At 43.6% G+C, this 17,838-nt stretch overlaps 2 protein-coding genes across 2 annotated transcripts in view; one reads left to right on the top strand and one right to left on the bottom strand.

Annotated features, from left to right (window-relative positions):
- CGAS (cyclic GMP-AMP synthase) overlaps positions 1-9,734 on the top strand; it is a 41,003-nt gene extending 31,269 nt beyond the window's left edge. Inside the window, exon 5 of the mRNA XM_074946851.1 lies at positions 9,641-9,734. Within this exon, the coding sequence (XP_074802952.1) occupies positions 9,641-9,710 (70 nt within the window). The 3' untranslated portion in view covers positions 9,711-9,734. The remainder of the gene's footprint in view (positions 1-9,640) is intronic.
- The window catches only part of DDX43 (DEAD-box helicase 43), a 64,323-nt gene that overhangs the window by 8,334 nt on the left and 38,151 nt on the right, over positions 1-17,838 (bottom strand). Inside the window, exons 13-15 of the mRNA XM_074946848.1 lie at positions 11,248-11,361; positions 10,351-10,485; positions 5,476-5,563 (exon numbers count right to left, since the gene is read on the bottom strand). Coding sequence (XP_074802949.1) covers positions 5,476-5,563; positions 10,351-10,485; positions 11,248-11,361 — 337 coding nt within the window. The remainder of the gene's footprint in view (positions 1-5,475; positions 5,564-10,350; positions 10,486-11,247; positions 11,362-17,838) is intronic.

Here is a 17,838-nt window from a genome sequence, read left to right as displayed (position 1 = left end):
GGGAGCCTGTCTTAGTGGCAGCCCCATTGCGCCGCCAGAGATCACGATCAACTGGGAGATCCTCTAGGATCGACCGGTTGGTAACCACTGTCTTAGACGATCGACTGAATTGACCAATTATGAATGTGAACCTTCAACCAAAGAGACTGCACTATACTGCAAACTTCTGAAAATACTTTCCTCTGTCCACCAGCATCATCTCTGTTCTGCCCAGGTTCAGCTTCATCCAGGTATTCCTCATCCAAGCACTGAGCCATCTTGGTTGTAGTGGTATGTTCATGTTGTGAAGGATAAGCAGAGCGGTGTTTCATCTGAATATTGCTGGCACTTAAGTTGATGTCTGACCAGTTCACCTAGTAGAAAAATGTAGATGATGAAAAGGACAGGAGAGAGAATTGATCCTTGTAGAACCCTATAAGTGAGGGGTGTAGTGGTGGAGAAGCATCACTACTGCTTGGGTGTGTCCCTCCAGGAAGGACTCAAACCATCTGAGTGCATTATCCTGGACTCCTGCCACGACTCTCAGGTGAGACAGCAGTATCTCATGATCAACAGTGTCAAATGCTGTAGAGAGGTCCAGGATGAGAATGCATGTCTGTCCACTGACAGCAGATCATCCATTAGTGCCAATAAGTTTGAGTTTCATGTCTTGGCCTTAATCCACACGGATGTATCTAGAATGTTAGCTTCAGTCAAATGAGCTTGTAGTTGGCCTTTTGCCAGCTTCTCTATGAGCTTGCTCTCAAATGGGAGGTTTGACACTTGGTGATAGTTGGCAAGGACTGAAGTATCTAGAGTGGGTTTCTTCAGTGTTGGTCTGATTATTGCGTGTTTGAAAGAACAGTACCTCTGAATGAGGTGTTAGCACTTTTAGACAAGAATGGTACCAGCTGTTCATGACTTTCTCAAGGCTAGGAGGCTGGCATTCACAAATCTTGAGTTGGGACTTCTCTAGGGTACCTAGAACTTCCTGAAGAGTGAGTGTAATGAACTCTGGGAATGTAGCTGGGATGTTTGTTGGTGGATGGGTGCAGGCAGAGTGAATCCATGCTGTTTGAGAAGGCTTCCTAAATGTGAGAGATCTTTTCTGGAAATTCAGATGATAGTTCTTTGCAACAATTGTTGCTTGGCTCTGATGCAGACGGTAGGCATTTAGGATTGATGAAGTGATTTACCATCTTGGGGTAGGGTTTGGAAGCCTCAATGGAGGCTGATATGAAGGTTCTTTTGGCCTCTAATATAGCCTCAACATAAGCTTTAAGAATTTGTTATATTTCATCCCGTTGGAATCAGCCTTTGTTTTCCACCATCGGTGCTCAAGTTTCTGCCTCTTTCTCTTCATCCAGTGCAGGGTGTCTGAAAACCCAGGAACATCTGTGTGGGCCAGTGTGTCAATGGCCGAGACCAGAATAGAATAGTAATGATTAAGACTAATATATTGTCACAGTTATTTTTAGTAAAAGTCATGGACAGGTCATGGGGAATAAACAAACATTTATGGGAGCCTGTGGCCTGTCCGTGACTTTTACTAAAAATAAATGGGGGGAGGGGCAGGGCTAGGTAAGGGGGAGGAATGACAGCTGAAGTCCCATTGGGGGGAGGGAGGGAAGGAAGACTGACAGGCAGAGCCTCCTGCCATGGTGGGGAGCACAGCCCCAGCGGGGGGGGGGCACAGAGGCCCCCACTCAAGCTGGCTGTAAGCCGCGGGGCAGGGGCACATCGTCCTGGTTCCAGCCCCAGTTGCAGTGCAGGGGCGCGCAGTCCCGCCTCCAGCCCCGGCTTCAGCCCCTGACAGTTGATGCCGAAGTAGTCATGGAATCAGTGGCTGCTGTGACTAAATTTTAGCCTTAGTAATGATTCATCAAATCCTCAATTCCTCATCCTGTGCGTGGGGTGCTGTTGCCCCATACCAAGCTTTATAACATAGGTCCCTAAAATGTGGGGTGTGCCCCCTTAGGGGGGAATGGAGGAATGTTTGAGGGGGGAATGGAGGGGCCCAGGCCAGCTCCCATGAGAGGGGGGGTGAGAGCACCACCCAGCCCTGTTCCATACCCCCAACTCTGCTCCGACCCCAGCTGTAACCCTGGCTCCACTCCCAGCACCAGCCTTGGCCCCCCAACCACAGCCCTGGCCCCGCTTCCAGCCCCCAGATGCAGGTCTATTCTTGGCCCCAGTCCCACCCCCCAGCCACTGCTCAGTTCTCAGCCCCAAACCCACCCCAGCTGCGGCGTCAGCCCCCTTACTCCTGTCTGCACCCCCCCCCCCCTTGGGAGCTGTGGTCCTGCTCCTGGACCCTGGAAGGGTGTGGATAGGGGTAAGAGGGGCATGACCATGACAAGTTTGGGGACTACTGCTTTAGAATTTGGAGTCCACAAGACTCTGGTCGAATCAGGATAATTTCTCTTTCTTATTGCCTGGATGCTGGAAAGTCTCTGACCATGGCCTTAATCAGGTGATGCTCTGTCCAAGATTGTGGCTGAACTGTAATGTCCTTTATATCCAGGATGAAGATCAGGTTCAGGGTATGTAGAGGCTGAAGGTCTCCTTTTCTGGAAGATGTCTCTTCCTCCAAGGTTCCAAGCATCTTTGCCTGAAAGAGGCTCGGCCATGATCTTTGAGTGGTATAAGATTGAGGTCTTCTCTGTTTCCTCTAGCTGCTGGTGTGTATACGCCTAGCAACTGGAGCCTGGGCTGGGATTCTAAAATGCAGAGCACCAGCTGCATTTGTGATGAAGCGTGCAGAGTCTTTGAAAGGGAGATCTTTAATTGCTGTCTGCACCTCCCCAACCATGCAATGTTAAAGACCATAGCTAGGATTCTATCCTTATGGTGTCAGAAGTTGCCATGTATCTAGCCGTTGTATTGGAGGCATCTAAAGTGGCCTGGGAAGAGGTTAGTGCTACCAACTGCCCCTCAGAAAATCTCTCTCTTTCACTTTTTCTTGCTCTCCTGAAGAATGTTATTAGCAAAGTCTAAGACCTTGGACCAGTTCAAGTAATTGTATCTTACTGACAAAGGGTAATAGCAATTTTTAATTGCAGGCTAACTGATCAGTAATTAGAGACACTTTAGCCTCCTGCCTTTTTGGTTGCTACTTTTTATTATTTCTCTCATTGGCCACCATGACAAGAAAGTGAACCTGGTACACAAGGTATTATGGATACAATCTTCCTTCTGAGAATATCTAATACAGTTTATCTGCCTTCTTAGATGTCAGTGCAACTGATGCTTGAATATCCCAGATGTCCTCTGCCAGTTCCAACAAGGCTTCATTGATAGGTAATCCCTAGCGACTACGCATGGAGTATATCTAAGAGCTTGCAGGAGTTCTCCGGTACTACCTCCACAGGAGTTTCTATTCAAATTCTATACGGTGGACCAAGTCCTGAAACTTTTGTAATTAGTTGAGAGAGCTGAAGGAACCATTACCTCATCTTGTGATGAAGAAGCAGTGGCCACAGACGGACTGAACACCCATGGAAGGATGCTTTTCTTTTGATATCTTTGGTAGGTGTGCTCAGTGTGTTGCAGTGCAGTTTGAGAAACAATACCTTAAGATGGTACAGGAGAAATGGACCTAATTCTGGAGCAGGTGCAGATGCAGGTTGTCCCAATTGTTGTAATCCCCAGGCATTCCAGTAGGGCCAGCAGTCTGTTATAGAGGAAAACACCCAGAGCCAAGGTGGATGTCACCAAAAAAAGACTGCCTGTCTCTGTAAACCCTAGATCTTGACAGAGGCTCTCAAATCTGAGTTTTAAGGGTCATATGAATATGACATCAGGGAATAATCAGTATATTATTTTTGACTTTGATTTGAATCAGATAAAGAGACGAAGCACTCCTCATCCAGAAGAAGGGTTTGGGGGTCTTAGGATCCACACCCAAATGTGGCTCAACCTGTGTTGAAGAGGTACTCAGAACCACAGCAGTAGTGGTAGCTGGCACTGTAGAAGAGACATTCAGGACCAAGGACAGCAACAGTGACTCTGGTTCAGCTGATACTTGACCGTCTCCCACTACTGCAAATGATCTCAGTTCAAAAAACATTGCCTTGAGAAGTGGAGAAGGGGGTTATAGCACCAGAGTGAACTCTGCTGATGTGATTGGTACCAAATGAATCATCAGTACTGCAGTCTCTGTACCACTCAAACATGGTGCCAAGGGTCCAGCGCTGCTCCCTTGGGGGTCCAGCGCTGCTCCCTTGGGGGTCCAGCGCTGCTCCCTTGGGGGTCCAGCGCTGCTCCCTTGGGGGTCCAGCAGTACCTGATCCAGGCAATGAAGCCCCCTTAGACTGGGAGTAGTAAGGCAATTTCAACCACTTAGGTCTGCAGCAGGTGATCTACCTTTACGCTTCCCAGAGAAGTGATCCTTTCTACCCCATCCAAAGTTTACTTGGGGATCTAAACAATCCTACCAGAGTCCACAGCCAGGAGTCTCTTGGAGGATGGGGCTCAACTATTGATCTAAAGCATTACTAGAGCACTTCTGGACCTAGGGTGAGCTTTTTGGGGGTGGAGGGGGCAGGCAGGTTTCTTTGCTTGCACGGATCTAAGGCAGGCTACAGAGCAGTCTAAAAGGAAGTTTGAGGTGAGCCTCTCTCAACTTCTGGTCCTTTTTGAAGAAGACTACAGATGGAAAACATATCAGGTCTATGTCCTTTCTCTGAGACAAAATAAGGATCTTGTGTGGCCATCACTAAGCAGCATGCGGGAGGAGGGGCAGGTTTTAAAGTCAGGAGACTTAGTTCAGTTAGTAATTCCCTGTACCAAGGGAAAATATTTTCCCTTGAAGAAGAAAAATAATTATACCTAATATTCCTCACTGTACTATAATCCTAATCCTTGCACACATATTTACAAGTACCTACAAGGAAAACAGTTTACATGAACGCATTGAGGCCTGGACACTGCCAAGGTTTTGTCTCAGAGCCACAAGTAATAAGAAGGAAATTAGGGACAGCTGAGCCCGCTCCACCCTTTCAGCTTGCGAACTGAACAGAAGGACACTCAGGGTGACTGCATGGCCCCAGTGGATACTGCTGGCCAAAAGACAGGACACATGCATACCCAGAGTGGATTACATATGGACAATCATGTCAACAAATGCTTTTTGGAAAACCCAGTCCACTCTCTTGTACAGTCCTTTTTCACTGCTCAGCTGAAGGGCTTAATTGAAGTTAGGCAGACTCTGCCATACTGAATGGCAACAGCCTGTCTTCTGGCTTCTCTTTTTACAACTGAGGTAAAGTACCACTGCCAGAATGTCCAATTTGAGGATTTTTTTTTTTTTTTTTTTTGAAGGCTGGAGGGCCCAAGCTCCCAATTTTCCCAATGAAACTACAGACGATACGGTTAAGAACGGGCTTCTCAGTAAGCTTCTCCCCCATGCTAAAATACCATTTCAAATGGTATTTAGTGATATTTAAACAATTGAGAACTACGTACACCTTGCCCTGCTAAGGTAAATATTCTTACTTGATTTGCTCTTTCAAGAATGCTGATCAGCTCAGATGCAATCCTCCAGTCATTCCTAGTGACAAGCGTTACAGCCTCCCCTGTGCGTCTAAGAGAAAAATACATTCTTACTCTTCAAGAGAAGAGAAAACTACATTGTTGGACACTTCCTACCGACATAGGCATAAGAAGCTAAACTTGTCCAAGGAGAGGAGAAAGTCAGAGTATTGAGATTTCAGAAATAACGTTGCAATTTATAAATTAAGTTTTCATTAACAGAACTGGTGGAAAAGGCTAGACTCCTCAATGGTGTTGCTTTTACTATGTAAACTGATTTATTGCTGCCCTATTAACATCTTTAGGCCTGGTACTTAATTCATTCTTGTTAAATGAGTTTTCTACAATTCATTTCTGAATATGGTAGGTCCATACCTATAATGGATCATTTTGAAAAAGGTTAACATTTAGTACAACACTAACAAAGAGTAATCTGAACTCTTCCAGAAAACTAAACATTGAGCACACTAAGCCAAACTCAGAAAAGCACAAAATGGACCCACAAGTGGTTGGGTGAATGCACACATTGCAAAAGCAGCCTGCGTGTTTGTATTCGGTCTAACCTGAAACGATCTCTTCTCTTCTCCTAACGAATTATTCTAGTCAGAAGTAGGAATAATCTATTAGGGAAAATATGTTTAGTGACAATCGCAGGGGTGAAACATGGTAATAAACCATAAACAGGGGTACTACAACCCAGCCTCTGTCCTGCTCCTGTCAGAGCTATTAATTGATAGAGTACCCTCTCTACTGGCCTGAAGCCAAAGAAGAGAGCAGACAACTTCTCTAAGCAATTTACAATAGCTTCAAGGCACTACCAGTGATTGGTGCCTTCTCATGCTGCTGGTCACTGGTTTTCAGAATTTGGCCCATGTGTCTCCTGTATGTTTTTTCCTCACAGAATAGAAATCTTGTGCACAAAAATTCTAAGCAGACATTTACTGTCACACTGCTTGGGCTAGGAAGAGACTGGACTTCGCTCTGCTTCACCTGTTGATCCTAGAAAATGTTTTCTAGCTTTATAGTTACTCCTCTCCAGCAACTGTAATGGATTGGTACATATTTTTGAAAAAAGTCTGCAGCTATGCAATCAGATTTGACAATCTGTGGCTGAATCCTCTGTCCAGCTTCTAGACTTTCAAACCTCTTTAGATTTCTTGGCTTTGGCTGTACAGAGCAGAAACATATATACATTTAAAGAGCTCACTGCTAAGTCTCATCCACATTAGGCACAAATGAGTTATCAGATGTTTTACATTCTTATGTATTGTCCATAAGAAACAATTTGCAAGACGACCAATGCTGCATTAAATGTTCCCTAGACACTCTTACTACTAACCACTTATGTGTTTCATCTGTAGATCTAACAGCAGTCTACATAACCAGATAAATCACCATTTTACAAATGGGAAAATGGAGGCACAAAGGTTAAGTGACTTGCCCTAAGCTAAGGAGCAACTGAAATTCAGAAATCTGGTCCCATGATTCCTAGTCCATGTCTCATCCACAGGATCGTGCTGCAAGACATGTTAACCACTTTCAAACTTTTTTACTTCCTCTTGTTGCTGGAGAATGTCATTTATGAAATTTGAAGTATGAAAATCAATATGGAAGTCCGTACAGTCAGTTCTCATTCTGCTTAATACTACTTTAAAAAGGGTGAAGTTTACATAGTACAGTGTTTTTTCTGACACTGAAATACTGTAACCACATACATCAATACCTTAAAGGCAGTGCAATTTCCATATATAAAGAGATACAGATATGGAATATATATTTATTTTATAAGAACAAATCTGTACAATACATTAAAATGAACTCCCTAGAATAAAATCCAAGATACATACTAATATAGAAGCATTAGGAAAACGCCTATCAACAAAGCTCCATCCCATTAGAGGCTCAGTACAGCGTTCTTAGGCAACCTGCATCTGTCTTATGTTGCCTCAGTAAAGCATCTTCATTAGCAGTTGCTGTTCCTTTTTGTTAAATCGGAAGTTCCCAAACTGTGGATCACAACCCCAAGTGGAGTAACTCCATCAGCAGACGAGGTTGCGGCAATCCCAAGTATGCAGAGGTTGTAGTTTTGCAAAATGGCACCCTCCGCACAGCAAGACCCATACATACAAGGATCATGCCGCATAGACGATATTTTTAGCTCCGCAAAATGGCATCATCCATAGTGTGACCTCACACACTCTGTATGTGTGTAAGGTCACACTGTGTGGAGAGTGCCATTTTGCAGAGCTAAACAACATCCTCTATGTGGTGTGACCTTGCATGTATAGTGTGCATGAGGTCACACTGCACGGAGGATGCCATTTTTAAATGGCGTCCTCCGTGCTGTCTGGGGAAGCAATACACGTGAAAAGGAGGTCATGTAATGCGAACTGCTGAGTTCATTCTTATATAATGGAATCATTTGTCCATCTTCTAGACTTTTAAGCCTCTTTAGGCTCCTTGGATTTGGCTGTACGCAGCACCTGTTCAACTGTTCCCCCAAACTGCCTGCCACAATGAGGGTCACCACCCCGGGGGGGGGGGGGAAGAGGGGTCGGTGTGTGTGTGTGTGTGTGTGTGTGTGTGTGTGTGTCCCTTCCCCTCTCCCCCTTCATTATTATTTGATTAAGGCAGAATGGGAACAGGTTTAGAACCCATTGTACTGCCAGTGACTGTCATGAAACTGGAGCACAATGGCTACAACTACCAGCAAGAAGTTCAGAAATAATTATGTTCTCAAATTCCGTCTCCCAGTTTACTATGGAGACAAATACTTACTCTGTAATCTTTCATTTTACTCCTGGGGGAATGCTGAACCAAAAAATTAAAAATTCTACACTAAAATATTTGAAAATTCTGTAAAATTATATAATCATGCCAGTTTCAATTTTGGTAATCTGTTTCAAAATATTTGTCAGCAAGTATGTCTAACAATACAAAGCAAAAAAAAAAATTCTGGTAATTTTTTTTTGACAAACAGATTCCTTACTAGGCATATTAATACAGAACTTCGTATAATTCATTTAAATTACAATACAGAACTGTATTTCCTGCACCTGTGAAAAGCAGTGCAAAGGCTTGGGGGAGTCAGAAGTAACGGAGGACTTGAGGGAGAGGGAAGGAGCCTAGGAGTGAACCTGGAGGGTGTTGGGTGTGGCTGGCAGGTTTTTCTTTGGGGTGGTGTGTCGGATTGTTAGGGTGTTGGAAAGCCTCCCTCATGCAGACCCTGGATGACCCCAAGCCTCTCCCATTCAGTCAGGCATGTGTGCCCCTGTTCCTCCACCCCTACTCCCCATGGGTCTCTGCAACTGCCCTTCCCCATCCCCAGGCTCCATACTGTCACCCCACTAGCTCCTGAGCCCATGCTCCAGTCTGTCCCTCCCAATAGCCATTCTGAACCCCAGTCTGTGATTCCCCAGCAGCTCTGTGCGCCCCACTCTGCCCTAACCTGGCTCCGCAGGCAGGGTGCTGTGATGAACTTCCACTCCTGGGGGAATTCTGCAGCACTGGGAACAGAATTTTGTATTTTCCCACATAAAATACATTTTGCCTAAGAACAGGTTTCAGAGTAACAGCCGTGTTAGTCTGTATTTGCAAAAAGAAAAAGAGGACTTGTGGCACCTTAGAGACTAACCAATTTATTTGAGCATAAGCTTTCGTGAGCTACAGCTCACTTCATCCGATGAAGTGAGCTGTAGCTCACGAAAGCTTATGCTCAAATAAATTGGTTAGTCTCTAAGGTGCCACAAGTCCTCTTTTTCTTTTTGCCTCAGAAATGCTGCAGTTTTGCTTTTTGTCCACCAGAGGCAGCTGTGGCACTAGAATAGCCAGCATGAATGCAGCTGGCTGTTCTCTTCCCACAGCAGCCTCTGGTGGGAAAAAGGCGGAACTGCAGGATTTAGGCAAAATGTTTTTTTTAGCGAGAAAATAAAAAATTATGCCAGAGAGAGGAATTCTGCACATCCGCAGATGCGCAGAATTCCCCCAGGAGTATCATTTGCAGTAAGAACAACTGACACCTTAATTTTAAGCATACTTCAAAATCACAATTATATCTTTATTGGAGAGAGAGTTTCCCTATGAACTTAAGTTATTACACTGTAGTGATTAAATGGCACTTGTTTTACAGGCACTACGGGCACACTTTTTATGGATCAAGGCTAAGAAGAAGTCAGAAACTAGTTGCAGTCTTTATATGACAAACACCATGTATCACCAGATGCTGACAGAAGGCTATATAGAAACTGTTTTTTCATCAATCTTATTTGTTTTGTTACATTTCTGGAGTTAATCTGGCATTCAGACCTCTCTTTGAAGCCAACAAGCTGCATGACTGTAGTAAGGTGAAACTCTGGACATTCAAAGTGTGCTTGTTGATTGAATTCCTAGGGAGCTGACTGAGAATTTTATACAGTAGTTTATAATGTAGAATAGATTTAAGACAAGGAAATATTCATCTAGAACATCTTCCAAAATATGACTCTACTCAGGTTTAAACCCATTTTCATTTTTTGTTCACAACCCAAGTAATTACCAACATCACGCCAAAACCCTGATATGCCTTTTGCTAATTGATTTCAAAACACACAATGCCAGAAATGGAACATTAATATTTGAAATGTATCTTGGTATACACATCATACTCTGGAAACATCATTTACTGTTGATCTCACATTGCATCAGCAGTAAGATTTAGATTATCTGTTGCTCTAACATCTTAGAAACCATATATTAAAAATATACATTAAATAAAAATGTGAGTAATCCTAAGTAGCAAGCTTTACTGTCATTTTTAAAAGATGAAAGAGAATTCAGTTTATATGTAGAAAAACCACTTACCCTGCTCGTCCAGTACGACCTACTCTATGAACGTACTCTTCAATGTTCCGAGGGAAATCAAAATTGAAAACATGAGTAATATCTTGTACATCAAGCCCACGGGATGCTAAATCTGTAGCTATCAATATTCTCACTCTTCCTGCAATAAGCATGTATGGAAAATATACATTGGTCTTTTATCTTGCTAATGTACAATACACAATCTATCCACCTTCAATGCTTATATGGCTCCCATTATCCTAGTATTGGAGTACCACACAATCTAGTGTACTTAGCCTCTCAGCACCAAGTGAAGAAAGTAATTCCTATTGCTACCATTTTACAGATGGGGAGCTGAGGCACAGAAAGACTTGCCCAAAGTCACACAAGAAATCTAGTTGATTAGCAAATTGAACCCAGATCTTCCAAGTCTCAAGTTAGCATCCCAATGACTGGACTAGCCTTCATCTTAATGCCATTCTCCTTAGCAGGACACAATCATGGACCAGGTGGGTTTTACTACACGAAAACCATCACCCAACAACAAACATTTCATACTCATATAGCCTTCATTCTAACAAAATACGGTTTTGTTTTTTTAAATTCCAAAATATAAGAGAGAAGTCAGCAGTAGTTTAAACTGTCATCTCATTTTCACTCATGGTCATTTCAATTTTTAATGGATAAAGCAACAACTTATCTCCTCTTCCTTACCACGTTTTTCTAGTGCTAGTATTTGGTACATTAATACAATTAAAAATATTCTGAGTCTTACTCCCACACATTTAACATTGAAGTTATTTTACTTTTAACTGCTCTGTGTTACAAAAACCATTATGCTACTGGTATGGATATTAAGTTTTTAAAAGTACAGACTGAAATTGCCAGGCTCAAGAGAATAGCATTCAAGGGCAATACTTGCCTTTCTTGAAGTCATCCAAAGCTTGTTCTCGATCACACTGTTCTCTGTTGCCATGAAGAGACTGAACTGGAATTCCTTGGAGACTAAAATCACTTGATAAGTCATCAGCTCTAAAGTTAGATAAAGGGACCTTTAAATACTTTAAAATGTATGAGGAATGAACCACTAGCAAATAGTTATGAACAGAAGCATTCCTATCTTACACAAAAGTCTGCTCTAGTTAAGAAGAGACTTATTGTGACAGTACTGGAAATGAGCACCCCTAAGCAAATATGCATTTGATGAACTTTTTCAAATGTCAATAACAGTATACTCATTCAAGTCAGAGATGTCCCCTAAGTTTTGAGGGGCACCCTGGGAGACAAACTAGAGTATGACTGTAGATACTCGTACGGTCCCTATCACAGTAGCATTTGAAAGCCTCCCATGTATTTATGGATTTATCCTTACAATATCCTTGGAAGACAGAAAAGAACTGCATCTATTTTACAGGGGCAGAACTGAAGTACAGAGATTTAGGGACTACATAGGACGTCTGTTGCAGAACCACAACAGAACTCCAATTCAATGGCTTACCCACAAGACTATCCTTCCTTGGGATCACCTTTAGAGAATGTGTGGAAAGAAAAAACTAATGAAGCCTACTTCACACCTGTAGTAGCTCAAGAGCATACTAAAAACAAGCAGATACAATTTCAAGATTTCTCTCATTTTTGGCATGCATGCAGACCATTTAATGGATTCCCTTACCCTTTAATGGTAGAAAATGCTTCTTTGGGCCAGAGTGTACACTAATATTCTTTCTACAATGTACTTCATGCTCGCGTATTGTGAAGGTCTTTTGCTACTTTCAGCTTCAGCTTACTATCTTGTTAAATATTGGAAATGTTTCGAAGTATTTAGAATATTTTTAACAGAAGCTACCTTTTTTCTCTGTATTTGAAGGATAACCATTGGGATATTTCTCATGGGGATCAAACAGTTTCATATTTCCAATAACTCAATTCCAAGTGAACATAGTTAAGAGAACTCACTGGCAAGGGGTGTTTTCCCTACCAGTCCAGGAGAGTAGCTCTACTTCAACGGCACGTACATTAAGAAAGTGTTCTATTACTGAAAAAATCTGTTTTATGTACACTCATCCCACATATATCAACTGGATAGATTTCACTAACTTTTAAATCCAGGAAGGAGGCAGGTGCAGAGGCTTTTTCCCAAACAGAAAGTCCTGGTCAGAGAACATATCTCACCCCAAAATACCTTCCCACAGAATTCAGGAAAACCAATACTTTTAATCTTATTACAAGTCATTATTTATGAACTGAAAGTGCTGTATGCACTGCCGCACACCTTTATACAGAAGAAAACAGAAACCACAGACTTCTACTTATAACAGAACTTGTTTTCAATGAAGTGGTTTCAACTCTAAAATGCTACCTACTACTGAAGAGCTCTAACTGATACTAGATCTTTTACTCAGGATACTTCCCTATCAATTAATTAAAACAGAGCAAAGACTATGTGCAAGTGAAATGTTTTCTACTTCTAAATGAACATATATTGAGGAAAGCTCATGCCCCATTTTTACTTCCTTCAGTCAACATTCTACATTATGTATTGTTTTACAATAAAGGTTGTGCTAAACCCAATTTAAAGAAAATTCATATAGTTTTTTCTTTTGAAAAGGACTCACACCTCTAGCTGGTTTCAAGATAAGAAACTGCACTTCTGGTGTGCAGAACTGAACAGCTTCTGAACAAGGTAAATCTGCCCCAGGAAAACTAGTTATGACTAAGGTTAAGATTTTGTCATGGTTATTTTTAGTAAAAGTCACGGACAGGTCGCGAGCAGTAAACAAAAATTTATGGAAGCCCGTGATCTGTTTGACTTTTACTAAAAATAATTGAGGGGTGGTGGTGGGGGGAAGGGGGCTGATTGAAGCTTAAGGAGAGGGCAGGAAAATGAGAGCCTGAGCCCTACCGCAGGGGTGGCTGAGAGCTGCAGGGGCTTCTGCCCCTGGTGTCTGAGAGCTTCCCTTGCTGGCTGACAGCTCCAGCCCACTGCCTTGGGCTGTGGCAGAAAATGTCATGGATGTCTCTGGAAGTCACAGAATCTGTGACAATTTTAGCCTTAGTTATGATATTCAGTTAGGTCACAGCATCTTCATATAAAGAAAAGGAGTACTTGTGGCACCTTAAGACTAACCAGTTTATTCTCTAAGGTGCCACAAGTACTCTTTTTTTGCGAATACAGACTAACACGGCTGTTACTCTGAAACCCATCGTCATATAGTATTCCTTCAGAAAAAAATCTTATATTCTTATAGTTGGATAAAAAGGTTTGGCATGTCTACATTCAATATTGACTCTACTGTACATCAGTCAAGGGAGAAAGAGTCTTATAATAGTAAATATGACTATATTAACAGATTATCCTAAAAAGGGAAATCAGATTTTTAACATATTTAAAAGTGATACTTTAGTAATATGCAAGCAAAATTGTGATAACATACAAAAAAACAAAACAAAAAATATCCTAACAGACTAAAAGTATTGGAAATAATTTAAGATTTTATTATTATTTTAGGAGGTATATCAATTTGAAATCTATTTTTAATTAAACAAATTAGAAGTAGTTTCAACTATTATGCCCGGCAGAGTCCAGTCAGTTAGTAGTTTAACCACCACATATTCTGATGCCTGAAAATATTCCTCTCCCCTATTATTTTGTAAAAGATTTAGCTTAATAGGAAACTGACCAGAGTCATTTTCCCTGTATCTAGAAAATGTTGCCAATGCACATAACATGAAGAGAAACATTTTTCATTCATTTTGTTATAGTAGTTTTGGGTGTTACTTGCTAGAGCAGGTAAATAGTTGCATACATCGTCATGTTCTGGGGTGCAACCCTGACCAGTGATGGGTTGTGTCATCACTTGCCCTGAAAACATGAGTGCCTTAAAACGCTCCACAGCTGTACCTCCCTTATCTGGACACTCATGCACAGCATACAAGCATGCTATGAGTGTCTGCATGATAAGCCACCCTGGTTTAGCTGCTCTGACTCCAGCAGTCCACTTGTTATACCACAGTCACACTCCAGCCTCCATGAGGCTTGGTTATGATTGGAAAAATGATCCCAACACTCCCCAGTGCTGAATTTTCCCAAAACCACGTGCTTTGCAATGTCCAACCCTTTCCTGGACCATTCAGAAAAAACAAGGTTTGTTTGGTCCTGTAGAGAAACAAACCGCACAGCTCAGTACTTTAACTTGAGTTAACAATCACTTTAATTCAAACAGCACTGGGCTGATTTAAGTAAAATAAGTTTGTTAACAAAAGGAGATAGGATTTTGAGTGAGTCCAGGTACAAAGGATAGAGTTAGAAATGGATTACAAGCAAATAAGAGACTAGATGCTAAGAGTTAACAAAACTACAGTCTTGGTAAAAGGTAAAAGTTTTACCACATTACCTTCTTGCAAGATGGCTGACCACCCATCTGATCAGGATCTGCCTCAAAGTACTTAGTTCCTGTATCTTCCTAAGGTAAAAGATACCTTGGGGCTCTTTGCCTCTGTTTTATAATACTGTGAACCTCTGAAACGGATTCTTCTGAAGAAAATTCCATGCTGGTTTCTTTCCCTGCTTGTGTTTGCTAAAATGCAAATGAATGGCCACTTGACATGTGATTGCTAATTGATTCTGATGACACCTGGTTGGAAGTGTGGGCCTGTCTTTTGTCTGGGAGAAACCTGTTTACCCACTCCCAGATTTGTCTAGTAAACACTTTAGTTCCACATTTCCATTGTCCCCTGGGCATTTACCATATGTACACCAGGCAAGGATATTAATTATCAGTGTGTTAGGTTTTCCAACGATACCTTACATGACACATCAGATACAGTTTATGACATTAATGAACTGCGGCCCACTGAACTGGTTAGGCCAGCTGAAACTCACTACCAGATACCAGAGAGCCCCCTGCCCTCTTAGGGCTAGTCTACACTGGCAATGCTAAAGCGCTGCCACCGCTCTAAAAAACCCCACCTCCACGAGAGGCGCAGCTCCCAGCGCTGGTGCACTGTTTACACTAGCGCTTTACAGCACTGAAACTTGCTGTGCTCAGGGCGGTGTTTTTTTCACACCCCTGAGCGAGGAAGTTGCAGTGCTGTGAACTGCCAGTGCAGACAAGCCCTTACATTGGGATGCTGTTAGATCCACATACATGTGTAACTTAAGCTGCCTGTATTCATCACATTCTCAACACTTATTCTTTGTACCTTTACTATAAAGAAAGATTCTACTGAGTTTTGTTTATTCAGCTTTTATAAAGAAATGTATTCCTATTATTTGTATTATTGTAGGGCTTAGGAGCCTCAGTCATCAGAGGTAATCGTACTTCAATAGCAATTTGCTATGCAAACCTGGAGGCAGAAGAACAAACAACCTTCTTTCAAAACAGGTCTAGTTTCTTTCTGTGTTGGTGAAATAACAGAGGCAGTTGGAACTGCTCTGCCCTTTGTGTCCTTGGGGGAATTTGTTTAGATTGCAAAGATCCAGGATGGGATGCCAGCTGCCTGACTTCTTCTGAATCCGGAAACAGTGGGAGTAGAAACCCTGTCCCATGTGCTGGGGAGGGACCTGTGCTATGGCTCCCAGTTGCAGAAGAGGACTTATTTTTCCCTGTAGAATAGACTTGTGAGAGGGGTCCCTGAAGAGGGAAGGTGGTAGGACGGGACAGATAGGAAGGGGATGGAGTATCCTTCCTTGACTATCTCTAGAACCCACTTGTCTGTGGTGATGAGACTACGATGGGAAAAATGGAGCTAGTCAGTCGCCAAACTTTTGGAACGGCAGACATGGTGGGGATGACTGGAACAACGGAAAGCTTCTCGGGGCCTTGACCACACCTTCAAAATTGTTGCTTTGGTATTGGTGCATCAAATGAACTCTGATGGAAGAATGTGCAAGGCCTTGGTCCTTCAGACGAAGCAGGTAATCCAAAATTGACTGGACTGAAGAATACAAGGGGGAAATGCCCTGTTCAGCTGCCCAGTGGGAAAATCGCACAGGCTACCGCTGGGTGGAACACCCACTCGTGGTGAGAGGAGAAGTCCCTGCTTACCTGATCCGCTAACGTGTTCTTGACCCCCGGGAGGTGACATGCTTCTAGATGGATTCTGTGGTGGATGCAGAAGTCCCAAAGACAGAGTGCCTCTTGGCATAGGACCGAGGATTGAGTTCCTCCGTCTGTTGATATAGAACATTGAGGCTGTGTTGTCCGTTAAGACTCTGACCACTCCGCCCAACAGGTGAGGAAGGAAGACTGCGCACGCCCTGAGCTCTCTGACGTTTATGTGTAAAGTCATCTCTTCCGGGGACCACGTACCCAGGCTCTGGAGATCAAGGTGTGCCCCCAAACCGAGATCCGAGGCGTCCAAGACCAACTCGACTGAGTGGAAAGTGCTGTTGAAGGGGACTCCTTCCAGGACATTCTGGGGGTTGGACCACCATCAGAGTGAGGTGAATATCGTTGCGGCAATGGTGACGACCTTTTCCAGGTGTTGCCTGGACTGGGAGCAGACAGTCGCCAGCCATTGCTGCAGGAGTCGCATCCGGAGCCTGACATGGTGCACTACATACGTACATGCCACCGTGTGACCTAGGAGGTGCAGGCAAACCCTGGCCATGGTCAGGGGAAACGCGGAGACTTCTGCGATGAGATCCGCTAATGCCCTGAACCTCTCCAGCGGCAGGAATGCTCTGCCAGAGGTTGAGTCGAGCACCACTCCAATGAACTCTATCCTCTAAATGTGGATTTTGTGTCATTCACCAACAGGCTGAGGTGATGTCACATGGCCAGCAGCACCGCAAAGTCCCCATGGACCTGGAGTTGCCTTTGACTAGCTAGTCATCAAGGTATGGGTAGATCTGGATACCCCGAAGTCTGAGGTAAGCTGCCACCACCAGCATGCACTTGGTAAATACTTGTGGTGCTGTCGCTAGGCCAAACCGAAGGACCTCAAACTGATAGTGGTTGGGACCTATCATGAACCAGAGGAAGCATCTATGGTCTCTCCGAAGCTCTGGATACTGAACAGGCGTCCTGGGAGGGCTGAGTCAACCCCCATGGGTTCCATGGGTACCATGATGCTGGCCACGGAGTCTGAGACCACGGGGCTGGCTTTGATGTCGTCCTGTAGCCTGCAACATCGGTGCCAGAGCTTGTCCTGCAGCTAGGGAACCTCGTTCCAAACCCAAGCTAGAGCCCAAGTCTCTCTGCCCTTGTCCGAGGTCCGGAGACCAGATGGTGCTGCGAAGCTTCTGCCTGTCACGGTCAGAAGCGTGTTGGCTGCAAGAGGGCAGCCGCTGGCAGGACGTCCCCCACGATGGGGAGCGTTGCCATAGGAGAGAGGACTGTGGTGGTCCAAACACGGGTTTACCCAGTCACTGGGACCCTGCAGGGGCTGGAGTGGGCGGCACCGGGAAGGACAATCTCTTGTGCTGCTTGTAGGACCTCCGGCATGGACAGCACCCATAGCAGACAAGGGACCTCTGTTGCTATCCAGGAAGTGGGCTGGGTTACA

The sequence above is a fragment of the Natator depressus genome, chromosome 3 (assembly GCF_965152275.1).
Source record: "Natator depressus isolate rNatDep1 chromosome 3, rNatDep2.hap1, whole genome shotgun sequence".
Lineage (NCBI taxonomy): Eukaryota > Metazoa > Chordata > Testudines > Cheloniidae > Natator > Natator depressus.
This window is presented reverse-complemented; position numbering and strand designations above follow the sequence as displayed.